At 38.7% G+C, this 22,627-nt stretch overlaps 1 protein-coding gene across 1 annotated transcript; it reads left to right on the top strand.

Moving 5' to 3' along the window:
- Positions 1-3,442: 3,442 nt before the first annotated feature.
- On the top strand, positions 3,443-17,098 carry LOC122077546 (CBL-interacting serine/threonine-protein kinase 24-like; the record flags this gene model as incomplete). The annotated part of the gene is given in 7 exon segments (XM_042643507.1): positions 3,443-3,800; positions 3,918-4,153; positions 8,479-8,541; positions 8,673-8,741; positions 16,076-16,183; positions 16,867-16,941; positions 17,045-17,098. Coding segments are annotated over 6 exon segments (528 nt in total), but the record flags the coding sequence as incomplete, so codon positions are not given.
- Positions 17,099-22,627: the final 5,529 nt, after the last annotated feature.

A 22,627-nucleotide genomic window follows, 5' to 3' on the forward strand; every position in this document is an offset into this window, starting at 1 on the left:
AGGGAGCACAGTTATAGGTGGAGCATCTGTGACTACAGATGCAGTATTTGATACAGATGATACCTATCTATGGCATATGCGGTTAGGGCATATGGGAGAAAGAGGATTGATGGAGCTTTATAAAAGAAAAATGTTGAAGGGAGTAAAAACTTGTAAATTGAACTTCTGCAAGTATTGTGTGTTCGGAAAACAGTGCAAGGTTAGTTTCAAAACAGTAAAACATAAGAGTAAAGGGGTGCTTGATTATGTACATAGCAATGTATGGGGTCCTTCAACAACAAAATCTAAAAGGTGGGGCAGAATACTTCGTGACCTTTGTTGATGATTACTCAAGGAAAGTCTGGATCTACTTCATGAAGCATAAAAGTGAGGTGTTCACTAAATTTAAGGAATGGAAGGCTGAGGTAGAAAGGAAGACATGAAAGAAAATTAAATACTTGAGAACAGACAATGGAGGAGAGTACACATACAAGCCGTTTCTAGAATTGTGCAAAGCTGAAGGGATTACACGTCACTTCACAGTTCCAAAGACACCACAACAAAATGGTGTAGCTGAAAGGATGAACAGAACACTTCTAGAAAGAGCTCGGAGTATGAGGCTGAATGTAGGGTTGAGCAAGAGATTTTGGGCAGAAGCAGTGAACATGACATGTTTCCTCATCAATAGGTCTCCATCAAAGGCGATTGATTGTAAAATTCCTGAAGAGGTATGGACAGGAAAACCAGTAGATTATTCTATTCTAAAAATATTTGGTTGTCCAGCCTATGCGCATGTTGAGAGTGAGCAGCATTCCAAGTTAGACTCAAAGTCTAAGAAATGTATTTTTCTTGGTTTTAAGAAAGGTGTAAAGGGATTCAAGTTGTGGGATCCAAGTTCACAGAAAGTTGTGGTTAGCAGAGAGGTTGTGTTTGATGAGTCTCATATAGTGAAGTCAAATTACAATTCACAAGCAGTTGATGAAAATAAAGAAGGTTCTACTGTGCAGGTGGAGTTAGGTGAGTTACAAACAACAAGAGAGAATGAGTCATCAAGTGACTTACCAGGACAACAGGAAGCAGTAGAAGTGTTCCCTATACTGTGGCAAAGGGTAAAGGGAAGCGTACTCACAAAGCACCCATGAGATACGGGTTTGAGGACATGGTTGCCTATGCCCTCACTGTAGGTACAGGTGATCCATCTTCCTACCATGATGCTATGAGTGATGCACAACATGATAAATGGATGATAGCTATGATGGAGGAAATGAAATCTCTACAGAAGAACAAGACTTGGGAGATTGTGGAAAAACCCAAGGGAAGAAAAATCATTGGGTATAAATGAGTCTTTCGTAAGAAAGAGGCAGCATCTGAGAAGGAGCGTGAAAGGTATAAGGTCAGACTTGTAGCCAAGGGCTATGCACAGAAGGAGGGGATAGACTACAATGAAATATTTTCTCCGGTGGTGAAACACACTTCGATCAGGGTACTACTTGCTTTGGTGGCCATGTATGATTTAGAGCTTGAACAACTTGATGTGAAAACTGCAATTCTTCATGGTGACTTGGAAGAACAAATTTACATGGAGCAGCCTGAAGGTTTCAAGGTTCAGGGAAAGGAAGACCATGTTTGTCTGCTTAAGAGGTCGCTTTATGGCCTTAAGCAATCTCCTAGGCAGTGGTACAAGCGCTTTGATTCTCACATGATGAAGATTGACTACACAAGAAGTGAGTATGATAGTTGTGTTTATTATAAAGTGTCAAGTGATAATTCCATTATTTTGTTGATGCTTTATGTTGATGACATGCTCATTGCTGCAAAGAACAAACATGATATAGTCTCTTTGAAGTCTTTGTTGAGTGCTGAATTTGAGATGAAAGATCTTGGTGCCGCTAAGAAGATCCTTGGCATGGAAATCCTTAGAGATAGAAATGCAGGTAAACTTTGGGTAACTCAGAAGAGGTATATTGAAAAGGTGCTAGAGTGTTTCAATATGGAAAAAGCCAAGCCAGTTAGCACTCCGTTAGCTGGCCACTTCAAGTTATCTGAAAGGGAATGCTCTACAACACATGAGGAGGTGGAGCAGATGTCTCAAGTCCCTTATGCTAGCGCAGTTGGGAGTCTCACGTATGCTATGGTTTGTAGCAGGCCGGATTTGTCTCATGCAGTCAGTGTTGTTAGCAGATACATGAGTAATCCAGGGAAGGAGCATTGGAATGCAATTAAGTGGATCTTCAGATACTTGAGCAAGACTAAAGATATAGGTGTTATGTTCAGTGGCAAGGGAAGTTCTACAGAATTGGCAGATTATGTTGATTATGACTATGCCGGTGATTTAGATAAGAGGAGGTCTACTACAGGGTATGTGTTTACATTGGCTGGTGGACCTATATCATGGAGGGCGATGCTTCAGTCTATAATTGCATTGTCCACTATAGAGGCAGAGTACATGGCAGTAGTTGAGGCTGCCAAGGAAGGAGTCTGGTTGGCTGGACTAGTTCGTGAGTTGGGGTTAGAGCAAGGAGGTGCAGTGTTACATTGTGACAGTCAGAGTGCCATACATCTTGCAAAGAATCAAGTGTTTCATGCAAGGACAAAGCATATTGATGTGAGATTTCACAAGATCAGGGAGCTTGTGTCATAAGGCAGTATTCACTTGAGAAAAATTCATACAGATCTCAATCCTGCAGATATGTTTACAAAGCCAGTTACTACAGAGAAGTTCGAGTCCTGTTTGGACTTGATTAATATTACTCATTGTTGAAGATGAGGGACGCACCAAACAGGTGCGGGTTTGTGCCTCTAATGAGGTACAATGATGAAGACGTCTACAAGTTTTCTTTACAAGAGGCTCGACAGAATTCAAGCCAAGGTGGAGATTGTTGGTGTATGATGTCTTGTATTCTGTCGCAGTTTAATCCAGGGAGTACTGGTGCAGCACCTAAACAGGCAGGACGGCGGTCCCGCTAGCCAATTAGCGGGCCGTGGGGGTTGCAAGGGGGGCAGGAGGCCCCCCTGTATGCAGGGGGTGTAGGGGGGCGCAGCCCCCTCTCTCGAATTTTTTTATTTGATGGCAATTGTAGTTTAATCCGGATTAGGGTGGCAATTGTAGTTTAATCCGGATTAGGGTTTTTTCTCGCTATTTATTTGTAGCGAAAGTTTCTTTCTCTGTAATACAAGCAATACTGAGAGGTGTGAGGACGAGCGCTGTAACCCTATTCTCCATTGATAGTGAAGCAGGATCTCATCTCACCGGAGACGTAGGCAACCTTGCTGAACCTCGTAAAATCTGTGTGCATTGTTTGTTTTTTTTCCATTATCTTCTGCATCGTTTTAGGGTTGCGTTTCTACACCAGCATCATACCAACTGCACACCATCCTACACAAGGGTTGGCACTTCTCCTTAAGTCGTGTCGTCACGTGCCAGCATGATACTAATCGCACAGCATCCCACACAAGCATCCAAGCCAACAAAATGTGACGTTTTCTTTTCCAAATTTTCAAAGAATATCTGACCTTTGTAACTTTGTTGTGCTGAAACGTAGCCTTCTGATTAAATAGGAAATGCTAACATCACATTCTTTACGTAAGCCAAATCCAAAGTAATTTATTTTTCGTTTTCGCCCTTTATATAGGGTTTCCCCACGCCAGTATTGATCCCCATTTGATATGTTCAATTTCTTGCTTCCTGTGAATTTAGTAAAGACCACAGACCTCTACATTTAACCCTGAAGTGTCACAAGCGAGGAATCGAACTTGCCTTTCGCAAAACGGTGTCAGCATTTTAGCAGAGCTCCTCGGTCTCATTCATCGTCAATAATTGCGTGCGTAATCGATGCTCCAAATTCGCATTTCTTTGGTTTTTAAATTTTGACGGTGGATTTGTTTCTTGTTCTTTGATTGATCAGTGATTCCGTACTAATCATCAATCTTTGTTTCAGGTTCTTGCGAAATTCTCTTCTTCCCCATTCGGTAAATTGGAGTAGTTGAAGGAAATGAGCTTGAAGAAATTGTGAAAATGCCTATGAGAAGGGTCGGTAAGTATGAACTTGGAAGAACAATCGGCGAAGGAACCTTCGCAAAGGTTAAATTCGCGCGGAACACAGAGACTGGGGAGAGTGTTGCCGTGAAAATTATGGCCAAAAGTACCATCCTTGAGCACAAGATGGTGAATCAGGTATTCATTAATACCTGAAATCCTTATTCAAAGTTGGTTATAAGTTCCCTGTTACCAAGTGTCACTCTGGAGGGTATCCTGGAACTTCCCCTCTTTTTCCTTCCACTTGGAACCAGGACCACCTCGTTTTTATTTGCTACTGTTTTTATCTTGTTGGTCTCGAACTGGATCTCTTATCCTCCTTTAGGATTTGAACTTTGAAGTCAATTAACTGCTCCCTAGACTGGATTAAGCTGCAATTAGAGAATTTTGTAAACATTCTTCACGTCCAGTCAATTGTTAGGGAATTGGGAGGGAGGCAGGAGACCAAAGGAAGGGGGATAGCTAGTTTTCTATACCGTAGCAATTGGGAAAACAATTACAACAACAAAGCAGTATCCCAACTTGATGGGGTCTGCTACATGGATCTGTGCAAGGACAAAAGGAAAAAGGTAAAAAATGAAAAGAAATAGAACACAATAACAGTCATGAAAAAAATAAAAATAAAAAAAAAACAGAACAATTACTATCACTCGAATCAATCAAACACAAACTCCAACTTCTTTATATGTCTGGTGCATTTGTGAAACATTTTGCCAAATGTATTTTCATTGCTATTATCATTGAATTCAAGAAACTGAGTTTAAAAACTCAGTACTATCCTTAAATTGGATAACATGGTTTTGTGTTCAATACCAGTGGTCACTCCTCATTTCTTCATTTATCATAAGAGTTTGTTATATGCTTCTAGGAAAAACTCATGGCTGTCTTTGTATCCCTACCACCTTAATCACCAAGTGGTCATTTGTGGGCTTTGACTGGTGATCTAGACTATCCCCCATCATCTCACTGGTTGACCCAAAATGGATGAGAAAATGTTCGTTTTTGAGAGTACTCTCGAGCAACTAACTATGGCTATTGGCCCAAACAACATCCAAATCACAGGGGAGATTGAAGCAACCGGGAGCACCTAGATGCCGCCGCCTGTACTAGGCTGCCGTAAGTAGATCTAGAGGTTGCTCCGGCCCCCTTGGTATGTCAATAACTAAATGAAAAAAGGGGAATGTCCAGAAATAAACAATTGATTTCTATCAATAAACTTGGTAAGGATTAGATCCAGTAACAGGGGGTCAATGGCTGAACGATATTGCACACCATCATTTAGCTATTACAAATCTTCTCCTGATAGCAAAACCACATGAAGGGAATTTTTTCTCTGTTCGTACGTATCACAACTCATCTGAATGGCGTGGTTCTCTGTGCCATTTGAGATGCTGTGGGTGGGGAATGCAGAATGGATAAGTGGTTCTTTGGGTGGCAGTGGGTGAGTGTTACACGGGGAATAGAGGAAATATAACATTTCAACGAGCCTTTATATACGGAAGCAGTTGGAGAATAACAAAGAATGCAACGGAATTTAATTGAGTGATGAGGACCTCATGGTCCATGCCATCTAGATTAGCCAATATCAATGCAGCGTAACAATTGATACAGGGGAAAATAATAAGATTAAATCTATGTCCGTGTACTTATATGAAAAGACATAGATGGTCAAACACAAGAGGCAGAAAGAAGAATAGGGGAAAAGAAGAAAGTGAAGAATATATAAGTTGAAAAAAAGTCCATGTACTTGTTTGATACCGGAGTATGGTGAGAATCTTCTAAAATGGAAGCCGATACAAGTGACGCATAGAATAGGAGCGCTATTGATCCAGTAATAATGTAAAAAAGACAAGTAATATTGAAGTTAGGTATCACCAATAAAGGAAGTTTGTTATATTAAGTTGTTTTCTTCGAACAACAAATGGAACTTTGCTATTTCAAATATGAGGTTTAGGATCATATTGGGCATGCTTGTGTGGAGCTGTGATGCATTTCAATTTTCTGGATCAGCACCATGGCTTACAAGGAAATTCCAGGTGCATATCAATGATTAAATAATTATGCTGAAGAATTTTAAATTGTATGATCCACGTCCTTTTTGGTCGTCTCCAATGCTAACAGGACATCCTATCTGTACTAGTGTTCTTGTCTACAGCTGGTGGCTTTTGTTGCGTGTTATCGAGAGTAATGCAATCGGAAAATCTGGATTAAGGATCTCAGATGCAAGCAGAGTAGACCCGATAATCAAATCTGGGATTAGATCTGAGATAAAGGAAGGGACAATGTTGTTATTTGTTCTACCAAAAAAAAAAAAAAAATGTTGTTATTTGTTAAGGGAAGAAATCAGATCGATGGAAGAGGAGAGAAAAAAGATGAGATCAATCTTTTGGGAGGAAGAAGAGTGGAGAAGAGAACATGAGAGAAGAGAAGAAATCGGGTTAGGATACCAATCCAGTATGCATTGCTCAATAACACCAAAACTCTTAAAAATAAAACCCATTCCTTACTCAAATCATCTCTAATTGATTGAGGATTTATTGCACAAGGTCTTTAGTATCTGTTTCGTATCGGAGAGACATAAGATACGCTAAATTTACTTATACAATATATGCATATAAATTTCCCAACCCATTATCAATTGTTTTTTACAAGTAAATCAATTTTTTTTCCAGGTAGAACACTTTTCAATTTTCTAAGAAATTTCAGAGAACTATGAACAAATTGATGCAATAATTCATGTTTGATGAAATTTTCTTTTACTTAAATCTACCCCCAAAAAAAAAAAAAAAAAAAAAAGTAGAAACAAATTTTTGATTTTTTTTTTTTTCTGACATACATTGTACATGTTTTGTGCTATGTTTAGCTTCAATTGATGGTCTTTGATGCTTCAATCCTTCAAATATTAGTTTGATTGTAGATTTTGAATAATTTTTTATGATTGATTCAAAGCCCTAAGTCCCAGAAATGAAAAGGGAGATCGATTGTTCTAGTTATGCTTCAAATTTTAGAAACTTAAGTACCACTAGCGAGAAGAGCAGGCTTTGTTTTGAAAGTGAAATGGGTTCTGTTGATACATGTCTTAAGTATCCATAATTACGCATATCGGCCGATACTTATCAATACGAAATGATACACTTCCCTTTTTAAAAAAAGCTTTATCGTATTGGCCGATACAATATGATACTAACCGATACTTTAGACCATGTCTTGAAAAACCTTCTAAATTCCTAAATTGACTCATAAAAGGACTCCTAATCACTCTCACACACTCAACAAAGTAAATAAGCTCAAAACGGAACTCTATCTAGCTATTAAGTATCCTAATCTAACTCCAACACTTTAACTACTATCTTGTGTACTAATTTATCACCACTTTATTGGCTTTTAAGTTAAGCCCATTACAATGAAATCCCAAAAAAATAAAAGGCCCAACCGATAATATAATTACCCAAAACTCAAATTCAGCCCATTGGACTGCCATAAGGACCTTATGAGCCTCCCAAACTTATGCATAGGCCTCCATTGAAGATAATCCTTATATTTTGGCATGTTCTTAAATTTGACAATTTAATTCTTAACCATGGGATAAAAGATTGATATGACTATCGTCTGGTTTAATGAGCTAAACAGTGGCAGCACAAACTGAAGAATGCCTGAAGTGAACCCTAGATTCTTAGTCAGAAGACGACCTTCTATAAACATGAGCTTTGTTTCAAGATATTTACACTTTTACCTTGGAACTGCCACTTACAGTTTTACCACTTCATGCAACTACAGAGTACTTTGTGAGCATAAATAGAGACAATGTTCTCTTAGACTGCATAAATTTCATGACGGTCATCTTACTCACACCATTATAGTGGCCTTCACAAGTATGTACTCAATTTTCCCACTGGTGAAGTGTGATTTTCCTAGTGGCATAACACCACTCAGCTCATATGGACCTCATTTTCTCATTTTTAAGTGGAATGTTTGGTTGGTCTTATGTGATTGTCATGTAATTTGTCTTAATACTTTCAGTGGTAAGAAATAAAGAAATTTTAACTTCACTTAAAACGAACATTTTTATACTTGGTTTTCTATAGTAGTTGATGTTGGTGTTATTTGCAGTTTTGTACTTTCGGGGAATAAGTATGTAATGACTTATGTTCAAGGGCATTCATGTCCTCTTTATTTTTTGAATCAGTTGAATAAATAGGAGGCATGGTGGTCTAATTGACATATTCACGCAGTCTCCGTTTCTCTCCCCCTCACACCTCTTTCTTCTTTCTCTCTCTTGTGTACCTCTTTCTCTTGCAGGTTTGAGAGTCTCTCGCTCTTTTCATCAGTTGAATATTTTTTTTTTGGGGGGGGGGGGGATGGGGGAAGGATCTGGCCGTGAAATTTTAGCTCCAGATTCCATGTACTCTTTTTCCTTCACTGTGTAATCTATTGGGCTAACATTTATTTGAGTCTGTTTCCAGATTAAGAGAGAAATATCCATAATGAAGATTGTTAGGCATCCTAACATAGTCAGGTTACATGAGGTATGATACCTGGTTAATCTCTATATATATTGGCATTGTTCTCTTTAATCGTATATTTGCGTTCTGTGTTGCAAAAAATTTGATGCTTCTTGCCTGTACTGACATGAAATTCTTTATCATTTTTTTTAAAGGTTTTGGCTAGCCGGACAAAGATATATATTATTTTAGAATTCGTCACTGGTGGAGAACTATTTGATGAAGTAAGCCTTTTGACTAACTCTTCCAACCAGCCTTGATTCTTATAATGTTCTAACTATTCTTTTTCCTTCGAGTATCTTTCTTATAAGTTTCTTAAGTTGTAGATTTTGTTGGTACATGTCTCACATAAACTACATAGAAGCTTGAAATTTTCTGTGAGTGATACAAATTCTTATTCCCTTGCTCATCAAGAAGTACTTAGACTATTTGATAGTTTTTGAGGATTTCATCAAGGGAGAGCTTTAGCGCGATAAGGAAGGGTTTCACTTGCCTAACATTTCTAGTGTAAAATGTTGAATTAAGAGACTTGGGGAATCTAAAATTCCAAATTTGAGGTTGAATGAAGCAAATGGATTTTTGCATATCATCATGGTGTGTAAAAATGCTGTAGCAAGAAATCTGGTATTCAGAGCTTAGTTTATTTACAGTAATCTAATAGCTGTTTTTCTTATTTGCTTCTTCTTTCTTTCTTTCTTTCTTTCTTTCTTTCTTTCTTTCTTTCTTTTTTTTTGTTTCTTTTTTTTTGTGTTTGACGGATTCTATTAAGATTATAAGATTGAAAAAGAGTTTTATGAGTTTCATTGCTGAAATATTGGATCATGTGACGCTGATTTGTTCTTAGAGTAGCTTTGTGCCAATGGGGTAAATCACAAATTATGACGAGGTGATGCAGATCTGAAGACCCTATTGTAGGAGATCCAAGAGATGCCAGCCTAGCATGGCCTAGTTTTGTTTAGTCTTTTAATTTGTCTTCAGTTAGTCTCTTTTGTATTAAGTGTTTTGGTTCAGTCCAATTGAACCGATTGGGTTCAATTTAAATTGTTTTGGTTCAGTTTCTGTTATTTGTTTTATATCGACTCCATAACCCTTTTAAAGTCTATATAGATTAGTCAGCCTTGAAGTTGGAGTGTTGGGTTGCAATGGGAATGGAATTAGAGGATTCTTAGTTAGATTCTACTTGGATTTTTATGCATAGTTCAAAAACTTGTATTTCGGTCTCGTTGCAGCCAGACTGAAATGAGCGAAATCAGCGGAATTTCGATGGAAACAGTGCATTTTTTGGCTTTTTGCCAGCATGTTTCTGTTGGCCATTTCAGGGGGCAAGTGGCCATATGAAGCTCCAAATTTAGGGAACCCATAATTTAATCTATGTAGACATAAGTAAACCTTTATATTGCAAGAAAAGTTGTACAAAGTGGTGGTTTGCATTTGCACCCTTGGTTGGCAGTATATGCCGAACATTCTTGTATTTGTATACCTCATTACCTTGTGTAATGTTGCCTCTTTTACACATTGTTTTAGTACTAGAAGATAGAAAAGACAAGTAAGACAAGTAAATTATGCACCATGAAGAAGAAACATAATACTGATTAATTATTTATGAAATAGTACAAAGTATGTGTAATATAGACACTCAAGTCCCAACAATACAATACTATCTGCAAATATATGAGTACAAATTACGAACAATGAAGTGGACTGCATTTAGCGAAATTTCGACTGAAATTGTGCCGATCTCTTAATTTGCTTTTTGTTTCGTCTCGGCCTTGTCAAAATTAGTGAAACTTCGCCAAGATTTCAGTGAGTTTTTGAACTATGCTCATGGTTTTAAGTATCTCCGATACCGATACGATACCCTCCGATACGTATCTTAAATTTAATCGACCGATGATACACACCGATACGATACATTGAATTTTTTAAATCATTTCGTATCGATATATATCCTACAATATATACCGATATGCATCAATACACCACTAATACACATCGATACGATACGACATGCTTCGATACGACTCTATGAAAAATATAAAATTGAGGTAAAATGTACGTTTCGGTATGTATTGGTACATATCGGTGAGTATCGGTATGTATCGATCAGTACGTATCGGTATATATCAGCACGTATCGGTGAGTATCGATATATATATATCGGTACGTATCGGTGAGTATCGATACGTATCGGCGCTACGGTCATATAATGGCCAATATGGGTCATTTTTCAGAAAAAAAACGATTTTTTGAAGGATTTTTGTTCCAAAGTTGCTATCAGCCATATTTCTCTCTAACTAAAGTGGAAATCAAGGTTGGGAACAAGGATTTTACATTTATGGGACAACTACAGACCTTGAATTCTTAGTACGATACCCTCAATTTAGTGTTTATGCATAATACATGTTATCAATAGCTTTTTTTAACAAATTCTTTATGCAAAAGTGTTTAAAAAAATGTTTTCTATCCATTTATGTGTGTATCTTTAGCGTATCTTAGTGTATCTCCGATACGATACGATACCCTCCGATACGTATCTTAATTTTGACCGACCGATATAGCGACCGATACCGATACTTTAATCCTTGACTATGCTGTTATGGGCTTATAAATAAGACATGCGTGGGAGGTTTTCTTCAACCCAAGATTTTGAAAACAAAATAGAGGAAACTTGTGTTTGATCATGGGCCCTTGTGTGTGATGAAGGCTGGTCAGTGTTTGATCCTTCCAACCACCTTGTGGCCGGAAGCTCCGGTGTTCTTACTTTACTCTTGTTCTTCTTCCTTCTCCTTCTTCACTGATCAAGTAAGTAAAATTTTATTTTCTGCAACTTCTACATTCTGTCCAAGAAATTGCATGCAAGTGTTTTTTTACTAGAATTACAGTTGAGGAAATCTGACCATCAGATCACCCTCATCTTTAGAGGAGTTGTCTTTATACCTAAGGGAGACCTACGACCATAATTTGTTCTTGATCAGACCTGATGATCTGGAGATATCTATTAGGGAGAAAGAACCCTGGAAGGCAGCTTGACCCCTGTGCCCAGACACATGGGAGGGTGAAATGACTGCCCAGCCCCACATGAAAGGCGAAAATACCGCCGCTGTTGATACTTCTGCATGCACTCCCATTGGCCCCTGCGCTGATGCAGAAGCCAGACTGCCTTTTAGGGAACCCTCTCCCTCTCTATTATCCCCCCATTCTGACCTTTGTTTTCAGAACTGAGTTCCTGTCCATCTACTTGCTGCATCGATTTGCTCATTCTGCTGGATTATTATTGCTGAAGATTTCTGTCATTAACATCAGATTCGATTGGTTATTATATTTCTGTTTCTGGTTATTAATCTGATTTGTGTTTGACTGAAATATCCCTCTCCTAGTATCACTAGGATTACCTCATAACTTTAGATATAATTATTGGATTGATCTGGTGGTATTTTCAGCACGGGTTCCCCACCTTGAGAACAGTACTCGACTGAGGTTCAATTCTGTTTTGATATATAATTATTCATTCTAATGCATGGGTGAATTAGATTAATGCAGTACAGAGGAAAAACTACTCTCACTCTCAGTGAGGTTCAATTCTGTTTTGATAGTTAACCATTAGATTGATCTGGTATTTAAGATTCTAGTTTGTGTCTGATTTAGTGCATTAATGCAGTACAGAGGAAGCAGGTCTATGGAGAGGTAAATATGGGATATTGAAGTTGTCATTAATAAAGTTTGAATTAAAGGGGACAGAAAATTGGGTGAAAACACCCATTTCGCCGGGGGTATCTATGGGTAAGCCAGTTGTGATACATTGTAAAGGATACTGGATTTATGAAATCGTGATCTGGAGGGTAGCAGACTAGTAGTATCAGATTGACTTGCTGTTTCCGTGGGTTTCAGGCATGGTTGCATGTGGGTTGAACGGAGGGTGAACAAAGTTAGAATGTTAGATATTAGGTGATTTTATTGTCAGTGGGTTGAGGAAACATATGGGGTAACTAGTCTGGTTCTGTTGTATTCTGATTTCTTATATTCCCAATGACATATATCTCTATGCATGTTATTGTACTGTACCAATATACATACTTGTCCAGACATAATCTAGGCGTCTGGGCAGGTTTCCAAGGGCTGGAAGTTGCCCACCTTATTCTAACTTAACAAGATGAGCGTTGTGGGATTTTTAGGTCCCTGGGCGGTCGATTTTTCGCCCCCTCAAGATAATGCTGTTTTCTAACATTTATTGGCTTGGGTACAAGTTTGTGTATAGATGATAAGCATGGGATCATTTAGTAACCCCACCACCCCCCACCCCCACACCCCCCAAAAAAAAAAAAAAAAAAAAAAAAGAGAGATAAAAAACCGAACTTCATTAGTTTACTTGTCTTGTTTACTTGTGTTTTTCTACCCGTTGTTTCGGGTAATACTGTAATGATGTTGCTAGATATAATGGCAAATTAGTATTCAATCTGTATTGTTGTTTGACTTGTTTCTGTAATGCTGTAAGCATAATTATATTATTACTATACTAGAGATAATGGATACATATAAAAAAAAAAAAATTTCTAGGCATAGCCAAGGTGGGCACCTTGGTGCCTAGGTCCTTAGGTGGCACTCCAACGCCTTGGCTCACCTAGGTGCCTCGAAAACTATGCAAACATATACTATTATCCGTTTACATATCAAGGTATTTTCCAATGATCTCTAAGTAATATGAAATAGTTATTATTTTGTATCATAATCACTTAATCAAAATCATAGTAAATTATAAAGCGCAATATCTTATGATTCGGGTGTCTAGAAGTCTTGTGCAGGTGCAATGAATGCTTTATAAGCTATGAGGGGTTGAATATTCTTCCTCATCATGTTGGATTGGAAAATACTGTAGTATGTAAGGATCAAATGCCTTACAATAGATGCTTGCGTACTTTGGAAAATATTTTACTCGATAATCGCTATGATGCTGTTTGTTGAAGGGACTATCTAAATGATACCTTTATAGGTGTATTTAGAACATGTAACCTTCTTTTGATTGCTCCTTGTCTTATTCCTATAAGTTCTTTAAGTCGGGTAAATAAGGGTAATGTAAGGCAGTTAGGGTATTGAGAGATCAATAACCCCCAATGATGTTTCCCAAAGCTCCAATAAAACCAAGCCAAATAGAAATCTGAAAACCAGAATTGGAACCAAACCCAAAATAGGGCTAAAGCTAGGGCAACCTGTGGTTGGAGATGGAAGGCTCAGGATGGGGTCAAACATGGATCAAGTGGATTCTTAGGGTGCTGAAGAAAACCCCCAAAGATCTTTGAAAACTGACGGCTAGTTTGAGAGATCCAGCAGTTCTTGATTTCGGTACCTTAAATTAGGAAACTAGGAGAATAACCTGTAGAAGACAAAAACCAAAGATCAGATGGAGCCCTAATGCTGGTCAATCCTCTCTCCTAGGGTGACAAGCAAAACCCCATAGGGGTTTGCTGATCAGGCTTCAGACTTGGCAGATGTGGCCACTTGATGGAGCTTCAAAACCCTAATCTGGCTGGCTGAAATCGATGCTGGTCGTGGACTGATTCTTCACTATTCCTCCAAACAGATTTGGTTGTGTCTGACAACAACCTTAACAACCTCTCAATTGACTAACTAAATAATAGAAAACAAAAGGGGAAAAGGGACAAATCGATGGAGGGTAGGAAGGGAGAGAAGAAGTGGTTGGGTTGGGTATCTCACCCCTCTATTTTAGGCATCTCGTCCTCTCAAACAGCAACTTTCTCAGCTCAAGAGTTAACACCTAAATATACTTAATGCAACTTGTCCTTTTCATTCCATCGATGGCCTCTTTATAGGCTCTAAAATCAATTACAAAGTTGAGCATTAAAAAAGGAAACTTCTAACAAATAGAAACTAGCTAACTACTTTGTCTAACTAGAGACAAATAAAAGAAAACTAACTCAAACTCCTAAAAGGAAACTAGGTAACTAACTAACAAACTAATTTGTCAACAAGACAAAAGGAAAACAACATTAAAAAAGAAACTAATCCTAATCTACTTGGGCAATTCGATGGCTGCTGGACTCCTCCCTTTGAGACTTCTTTCTTCAACAGTAAGGGACAACTGGACGATGTTCTAGAAGCTTCTTTTGAGGACAGAACTGGAGATCGACTTGCTGAGATCGATGGGTCCATAGGTGGGCCAGATCAGCATGCCACGTGTCCTGGTTTGTTCTGTTGAACCAGGGCCAGATGTAGGGCAGAACTGGACCATGATTTGGTCAGCTTGAGCTCTCCTCTTGGTAGCCCTATCTACAACAAAGGGGTTCAAAATAATTTGAAAGTGATTTACCATTTGTCATTGTCAAGAGCTGTCATTGTCTTGTGCGCTTTCGAATACATTTGTGAATTGACATGTTTTTACCCTCGGTGAAATAAGAAGTGTGTTATACCAAGAGGACAAACAAATAAGGTTACAAATTATTTGACACTTAAGGGGTGCCAATAAAAAACAAATTATTTGACACCTTAAAGGGTTTTGATAAGGAAATCCCTTTGTTGATAATTTAATGTTATAAGTACAAATTCAGACTAAGATGCCATAACTTTGATTTTTAATTGAAATTATGATGGATTCTTCTGGTTGGAATTTAAGTAAAGTGAAGGGAAATGAAATCAAAACAAAAATAGAGTGGAAATATTGTTAATTATTAGCAACAAAGATTGTTGAACTAACTCAAAAACCTTCTAAATCTATTAATTAGATTTTTCTTTACTTTTCAACCAATTCCTTAGATTTTCCTTTTACTTGCAGCCTGAAGGTACTGATATGTTTATAATTCTCTTCATATAGCTTCTAAAATTACACGGAAATGTGGATCAGAAAGTCTGTTCATGCGTAGACATCCTGAATCCACAATGTAATGTAAGGACCGTATTGGGGTTGATTTAATGGAATTGCAATTTGAATTCTCAATGCATGAGATGAAACAATTGGTGTACTGATTGTTTCCAGAAATAGTTGCTAATGAGTCTGATATATATTATTATGATATTGTAAAATGGCTTTCCAAGCTGTCTGATAGGTGTTCCATTCCACCGTTTGGCAACATGGCAGATGTATTGATCAATGGATTGGAAAATCTTGTACAGATATTTATTCCATATTGAAATGTTCTGCTAAGGAATCACGCTGCAGATTTTCAGGGGTGGGATCTATTTCTTCTAAGCTTTGTCTGATGGACTCTGGCCTATGTTAAGGTCTCCTTTTTGTATTTCCCTACTGGTCAAACTTGATTTTCTGGTTTTTAAAAAACCTCATCGGTAGATTTAATCCTTGGTGTCCAAATATTGGTGCATGATTTTTTTTGTGCATATCTCATTCAAAATATTTCTCTGTGGGTGCTTCTCTTAGTTTTGTTTTCTATATAATTTTTATTTGCTTGTGTTATGCATTCTCTGTTCTGCTTGACATTTTTGGAAGCCATCATTGTAGATATAGTTTCCTGGAAGAAGTTACTGCATTTATATGGCATATTGTGTTTCTTCATTTCTCGTTGTTATTGTTGTGGACCTTCTGGCCATGCAGGTTCACCGTGGAAGGCTCCCTGAGAATAAATCAAGGCGATACTTTCAACATCTTATAGATGCAGTTGATTACTGCCATAGTAAGGGTGTGTACCACAGAGATTTGAAGGTGTGCCTCTTCCTGTTGTAAACTTAGATACGTCCATACATAATTCTTGAATGTACCCATGGTTGTCAATGGGGCATCTTAATTTATAAATCCATATTAAATCTACTTCTAGACTTTCTCAATTCTAAGAAAAAGGAAGGGACCTGCCTGACATGTTGCTTGTAAATCCAAAATCAAAACCCACCCCAAAGTAGTCACTGGACATCTGGACCAACTTTAGCATAACAAAAAATGACTAAATCCGCCCAAATTCCATTGAGTTGCAAAATATAATTTTTTTCTGTGTTGATATGTTTTGTTTCCTACTATTGGTGAACAAAAGCGTAGTTGTCAAGGCATCACTTATTTTTTCCCCCCCTCCAACCTTTAGGATTGCCTAGATGCTGTGACAACTAAGAACAAAAGAGAAAAAACAAAACTATAAATGGCACAGGGTTATACTCCCTCTAAAATATCATGGACATAATGACCAAACAGGCATGAGCATTCTCTGACTGAAACCATGATGCCTTCCTTCTGCATTGAGTTTGTACTCTTGACACTGAAAATTTGGACGAAATTTTGAAAAATGAAATGATATTTACTTTCAGGCTAATAGCTATGTCTTTTGATCCTTGATGAGTTTTTGCAATAGTTCCCCTATTACTTCTTTTATTCATTTTTCTTTGCTTTTCCTTTTGTAGCCTGAAAATCTTCTTCTTGATTCCCAAGGGAACTTGAAGATTTCTGACTTTGGACTCAGTGCATTGCCTCTACAGGTAAGCATTCCAACCTCCTACATTGCACCAAGTCACATCAGGCAGTTTTGCTTCTAACTGTTGACTTCCTTTGTTGCATTGTTCCCACGTATCCCATTTGCAGGGTGTTGGACTTCTTCATACGACATGTGGAACCCCAAATTATGTTGCACCAGAGGTACACTCTTTTTAAGCATCGTCAACACTGGAATACTTTTGAGTTGGTTAAGGCATTGAACTCTTAATAGCAGGATGATACAAGCATGTCATTTTAATATTCTTTACCATTGCAGTTTGAACATTCTGTAGTCTACCCCTAACAATAAGGTTCCACCGAAATTTTCGAAAATATTTCGGTTTCGCAAGTTCTTGAAACGTAAAAAGTGCAAGGGTTTGGTCGAAATTTCAACGATGTGTAGTTTTGGTATTGTTTTGGTTAGATGTATAGTTTTGTCGTTGGTTTCACTGGTTTTGCCTCTTAAGGTGTGTGTGCGTGCGTGTGTGCGTGCGTGTGTGCGTGTGTGTGTGCGTGTGTTATTTGGCCAAATCACTACTATACAAATGTGGAACAAGTTGTTGGGCAGTAGTGGAACGCATTGAAAGCAATGCTTTGTTGCATTTGTGGAAGTTCTGTGCAAGACTCAAAGTTGTGTGGAATAGGCCATATTAGAGAATGTTTATAGTAGCATTCAACGCATACTACCAGCCTGAGGACAGAAGTCAAACTACCATTTTGGAGGTGCGTTTTTACAATATAACGGTTCCACTATGTTTAGTGGTCCTAAAATAGGGTTTCCTAGAAGTTTCGGGACATAATTTGACCATATACACCTTAAAACAATCCATTGAAAACCTCCACCAAAACCTACCAGGTTTGGACTGAAATTTCATTGTTTCACGAAATGTTTTGGTTTTGAGCCTGGCTGAAATCTAGCGCGGGACTGAAACCTAGAACCTTGACCCCCTAATAAGTTACAAAAAATGTTCTATATGGCAAGTTGGTAACAATCTCTAATAATAATAGATTTCCATAAAACTAATTGGGTTATTTGGCATAAGTAATATCCTCCGATACCTGAGAACTAATTTTCATGTATATAATATTTGTTAGAATACTTTTTCTCCTTAAAATATCAATATCTAACTTAGTATGCATAATATATACCCTGCATATGACTGTTTTCTCTCCAAGAAAGTGTTGTTCTCACCGAAAAGTTCGAGATTGGCAAAAAGTGTCGTTCTTTCCAGAGAAGTTTGAAATAGGCCAAGAAAGTGTTGTTCTTTCCAGAGGAGTTTCAGATGGGCCAAAAGAGTGTCGTTCTTGCCGAAAAGTCGAGATAGGAAAAGGAGTGTTGTTCTTCTCAGAAAAGTTCGAGATGGGTTGAGAGTGTCGTTCTTGCCAGAATGTTCGAGATGGGCCAAGAAAGTGTCGTTCTTGTCATTTGGGATGGGCCAAAAAAGTGTTGTCCTCTTTGAAAGGTTTGAGATGGGAAAAGAAGCGTCTTTCTCGCCAAAAAGTTTGAGAAGGCCAAGAAAGTGTCATTCTAGCTAGAAAAGTTAAAGAAGGGAAAAAAAACTGTCGTTCTTTTTGAAAAGTCTGAGATGGGCCAAGAAAGTGTCATTCTTGTCGAAAAGTTCAAGATAGGGAAAGAAAGTGTTATTGTTGAAAAGTTTGAGATGGGTCAAGAAAGTGTTGTATTTGCCAGAAAAGTCGAGATGGGCCAAGAAAGTGTTATTATCCCCAGAGAAGTTCAAGATGGGCCAACAAAGTGTTGTTCTAGCTAGAGAAGTTCGAGTTGGGCTAAGAAAGTGTCATTCTCGCCAAAATGTTCGGGATGGGAAAAGAAAGTGTTGTTGTCACCAAAAGTTTGAGATGAGAGAAAATGTATTGTTCTCGCCAGAAAACTTTGAAATAGGCCAAGAAAGTGTTGTTCTCGCTGCAAAAGTCGAGATTGGCCAAGAAAATGTTGTTCTCTTTTTGAAAATTTCTTGGAAATGCTGCTTTCTTGGCCAATTTTGAACTTTCGTGGGAAAATGACACTGTTGTTCAATTCCAAACTTTTATGGGAACATTGTGCTTTCTTGACCAGTTTCGAAACATTCTAAGGAAATTATGCTTTCTTGGCCAATTCCGATTTTTTCTGGGAAATTTCTTGGCCAGTTCTTAACTTTTTTGCGAAGATGGTGTTTTTTTGGACACTGCATAACTTTTCTAGAAAAATGGCACTTTCTTGGCCAATTTTGATATTTTCTGGGAGAATGATGCTTTCTTGGCCAATTTAAACTTTTTTTGGGAAATTGGTGCTTTCTTGGACAATTCTCAACTTTTTTTGGGAAAATGGCACTATCTTGGCCAATTCTAAAATTTTCTTGAAAAATAGCGATTTCTTGGCCGATTTTTAACTTTTCTGGGAAAACGATGCTATCTTAGACAATTTTGAACTTTTCTTGGAAAATGGTTATTTCTTGGCCAATTTAATTTAATTTTTTTTTTATGAAAATAGCTCGCTTTCTTGGGGCCAATTTTGAACTAGAAAATGTAACTTATTGGCCAATTCTGACCTTTTCGAGGAAAATAATGTTTTTTTTTGGCCTATTTTGAACTTTTTTTTTTTTTGCACTTTTTTGGCCCATTTTGGACTTTTTCTGGGAAAACGGTGCTTTCTTGGCCAACTTCAAACTTTTCTGGGAAATGACGCTTTCCTTGCTAATTTCAAACTTCTCTTGGAAAATGGTGTTTTCTTTGCCAATTTCAAAATTTTCTGGGAAAATGACGCTTTCTTGGGCATTTTGAAACTTTTCAAGAAAAAATAGCGCTTTATGGCCAATTTCAAACTTTCCCCCAGTTATGGCCAGTGCAGGAATTTTCACCACTATCGCACTCGTCTCCATGGAATGCCTATATTCGGATCACTTAGAGGGCATAATGCTTCTCCCTGCCCTACCACTAGTCCATAACTCTACAAGATACAACGGTTGGAATTGCTTCTCTCCTCTGTAATTTGATTTGATGGCTTGCCAGATTCAGAACCAATCCATAACCTGTCCCCCCTTTGGCCTGACTCAAGTTTTGTCGCCATCTTCAGTCTTCTTCTTCGTGCTCGCTTTAGAACCAACCACTATCCATCCCTCCTCTGTTGCACTTGCTTCAACCTCTCCGTTCTCCTGTAATCTCCGCCTCGACCTCTCAAGGTCCTTCCTCTATGAATGTGTGAAGCAACTCCCTATCTCAACTTTTGTCCCCTCCAATATCGTCACTTCGTCTAGGGTGGGCCCGCCACTCACTCTAAATCTTCCAGGGTTCTCTTCAACGATGGGCCTCGTCACTCACATCCGACACCCCATGGTTGCCGTCCGGTTGGGCCAGGTGGGCCTTCAACTCTCTTAAGTCCTCTAAAACCCCATAAGACTGGGCTCACCCACCCTACCAATTTTTTTTTTACCCATCCCCTTACACGTGGGCTGGCACATCAGTCCACCTTCCTTGCTCGACGGACCTGCTTTTAAGGCCTTCTGCCCCAGCTCCATGACCTAGCCACGCATCCTCTTCCCCCTCCTCTAGCCTCCCCCGCTATCCTAGTTCATGCCTATTTTAGGCTCCATAAGAGCAACCCTGTGTTGGTGTATGATGTCTTGTATTCCGTCGCAGTTTAATCCAGGGAGTACTGGTGCAACACCTAGACAGGCAAGACGGCGGTCCCGCTAGCCGGTTAGCGGGCCGTGGGGGTTGCAAGGGGGGCAGGAGGCCCCCTGCATAGCAGGGGGTGTAAGGGGGCGCAGCCCCCTGCTCGAATTTTTTATTTGAGGGCAATTGTAGTTTAATCCGGATTGGGGTTTTTTTCGCTATATATTTGTAGCGAGGGTTTCTTTCTCTGTAATGCAAGCAATACTGAGAGGTGTGAGGACGAGTGTTGTAACCCTATTCTCCATTGATAGTGAACCAGGATCTCATCTCACCGGGGACGTAGGCAACCTTGCCGAACCTCGTAAAATCCGTGTGCATTGTTTGTTTTGTTTTTTCATTATCTTCTGCATCGTTTTAGGGTTGCGTTTCTACAAATTAGTATCAGAGCTCTAGGTTTCCGTTTTCTAGGGTTTACTATCACGATGGCAGGGAAGGGATCGAATGTCAAGTATGACATCGAGAGGTTTAATAGGAAGAACAATTTCACCCTCTAGTGTCAAAGGATGAAGGATCTTCTGATACAGCAGAGTTTGGTAAAAACGTTGTTGGGGAAGTCGAAGAAACCTACAAAAATTATCGATGAAGATTGGGAAGAAATGGAGGAAAAGGCGGTAAGTGCTATTCGATTAAATCTTTCTGAAGATGCCCTACAATATGTTGTGGGTATCGAATCTGCGCCGCAGTTATGGGCGAAACTTGAAAGCATCTACATGACGAAGTCCTTAACGAACAAATTGTTCGTGAAGAAGCAATTGTATTCTCTACAGATGGAGGAAGGTACGGATCTATTAGAGCATCTTAACATGTTCAATCAGATCGTAAGTAAACTTGCAAACCTGGAGGTTAAGATCGAGGATGAAGACAAGGCATTACTATTGCTGTCGTCGCTCCCAGAATCATATGATCACGTAGTAATGACTCTCTTGTACGGGAAGGAGACCCTTGAGATGGATGAAGTCGCAGCTGCCCTCATGTCCAATGATACAAGGAAGAAGGCCAGTAGTACGAAATCTCAAGGAGAAGGTTTTTTCGGAGGTGACAAGGAGCAGGAAAGAGGGAGATCAAATCAGAAGGGATCTGGGAAGAGTCGATCAAAATCAAAAGGGGCAAAGACAAAGGTCTCTTGTTACTATTGCAAGAAGGAAGGTCATTTGAAGAGAGAGTGCTTGAAGAGGAATGCGGACTTAAAAGAAGAAAGGTGTAGATAAGGCATCTGAGGAAGCTAGCGTGGCTGACAGTTCAGATGGAGATGATGGAGATGTACTCTCTATATCATCAGGTAAGAATCAACCTTCTGATTCTTGGATTTTAGACTCTGGATGTTCATATCACATGTGTCCGCATAAGGATTGGTTTGATACATATCAACCATATAATGGTGGGTCTGTCCTAATGGGGAATGATGCCGTATGCAAGACCATTGGGATAGGCACTATCAAAATCAAGATGTTTGATGGGATAGTAAGAACTTTAGCAGATGTGAGACATGTACCAGAATTAAGGAAAAACTTAATATCTTTGGGGGCACTTGACTCAAATGGCTGCAAGTACATAGCAGAAGGTGGAGTTCTCAAAGTTATTAAGGGTGTAATGGTTGTCATGAGGGGACAACTAGCAGGAAACCTATACAGACTCATAGGAAGCACAGTTATATGTGGAGCATCTATAACTATAAGATGTAATATTTGATACAGATGATACCTATCTGTGGCATATGCGATTAGGGCATATGGGAGAAAGAGGATTGATGGAGCTTCATAAAAGGAAAATGTTGAAGGGAGTAAAAACTTGTAAACTGAACTTCTGCAAGTATTGTGTGTTCGGAAAACAGTGCAAGGTTAGTTTCAAAACTGCAAAACATAAGAGTAAAGGGGTGCTTGATTATGTACACAGCGATGTATGGGGTCCTTCAACAATAAAATCTAAAGGTGGGGCAGAATACTTCGTGACCTTTGTTGATGATTACTCAAGGAAAGTCTGGATCTACTTCATGAAGCATAAAAGTGAGGTGTTCACTAAATT

This window comes from Macadamia integrifolia, chromosome 4 (genome assembly GCF_013358625.1).
Source record: "Macadamia integrifolia cultivar HAES 741 chromosome 4, SCU_Mint_v3, whole genome shotgun sequence".
NCBI classification, from domain to species: domain Eukaryota; kingdom Viridiplantae; phylum Streptophyta; class Magnoliopsida; order Proteales; family Proteaceae; genus Macadamia; species Macadamia integrifolia.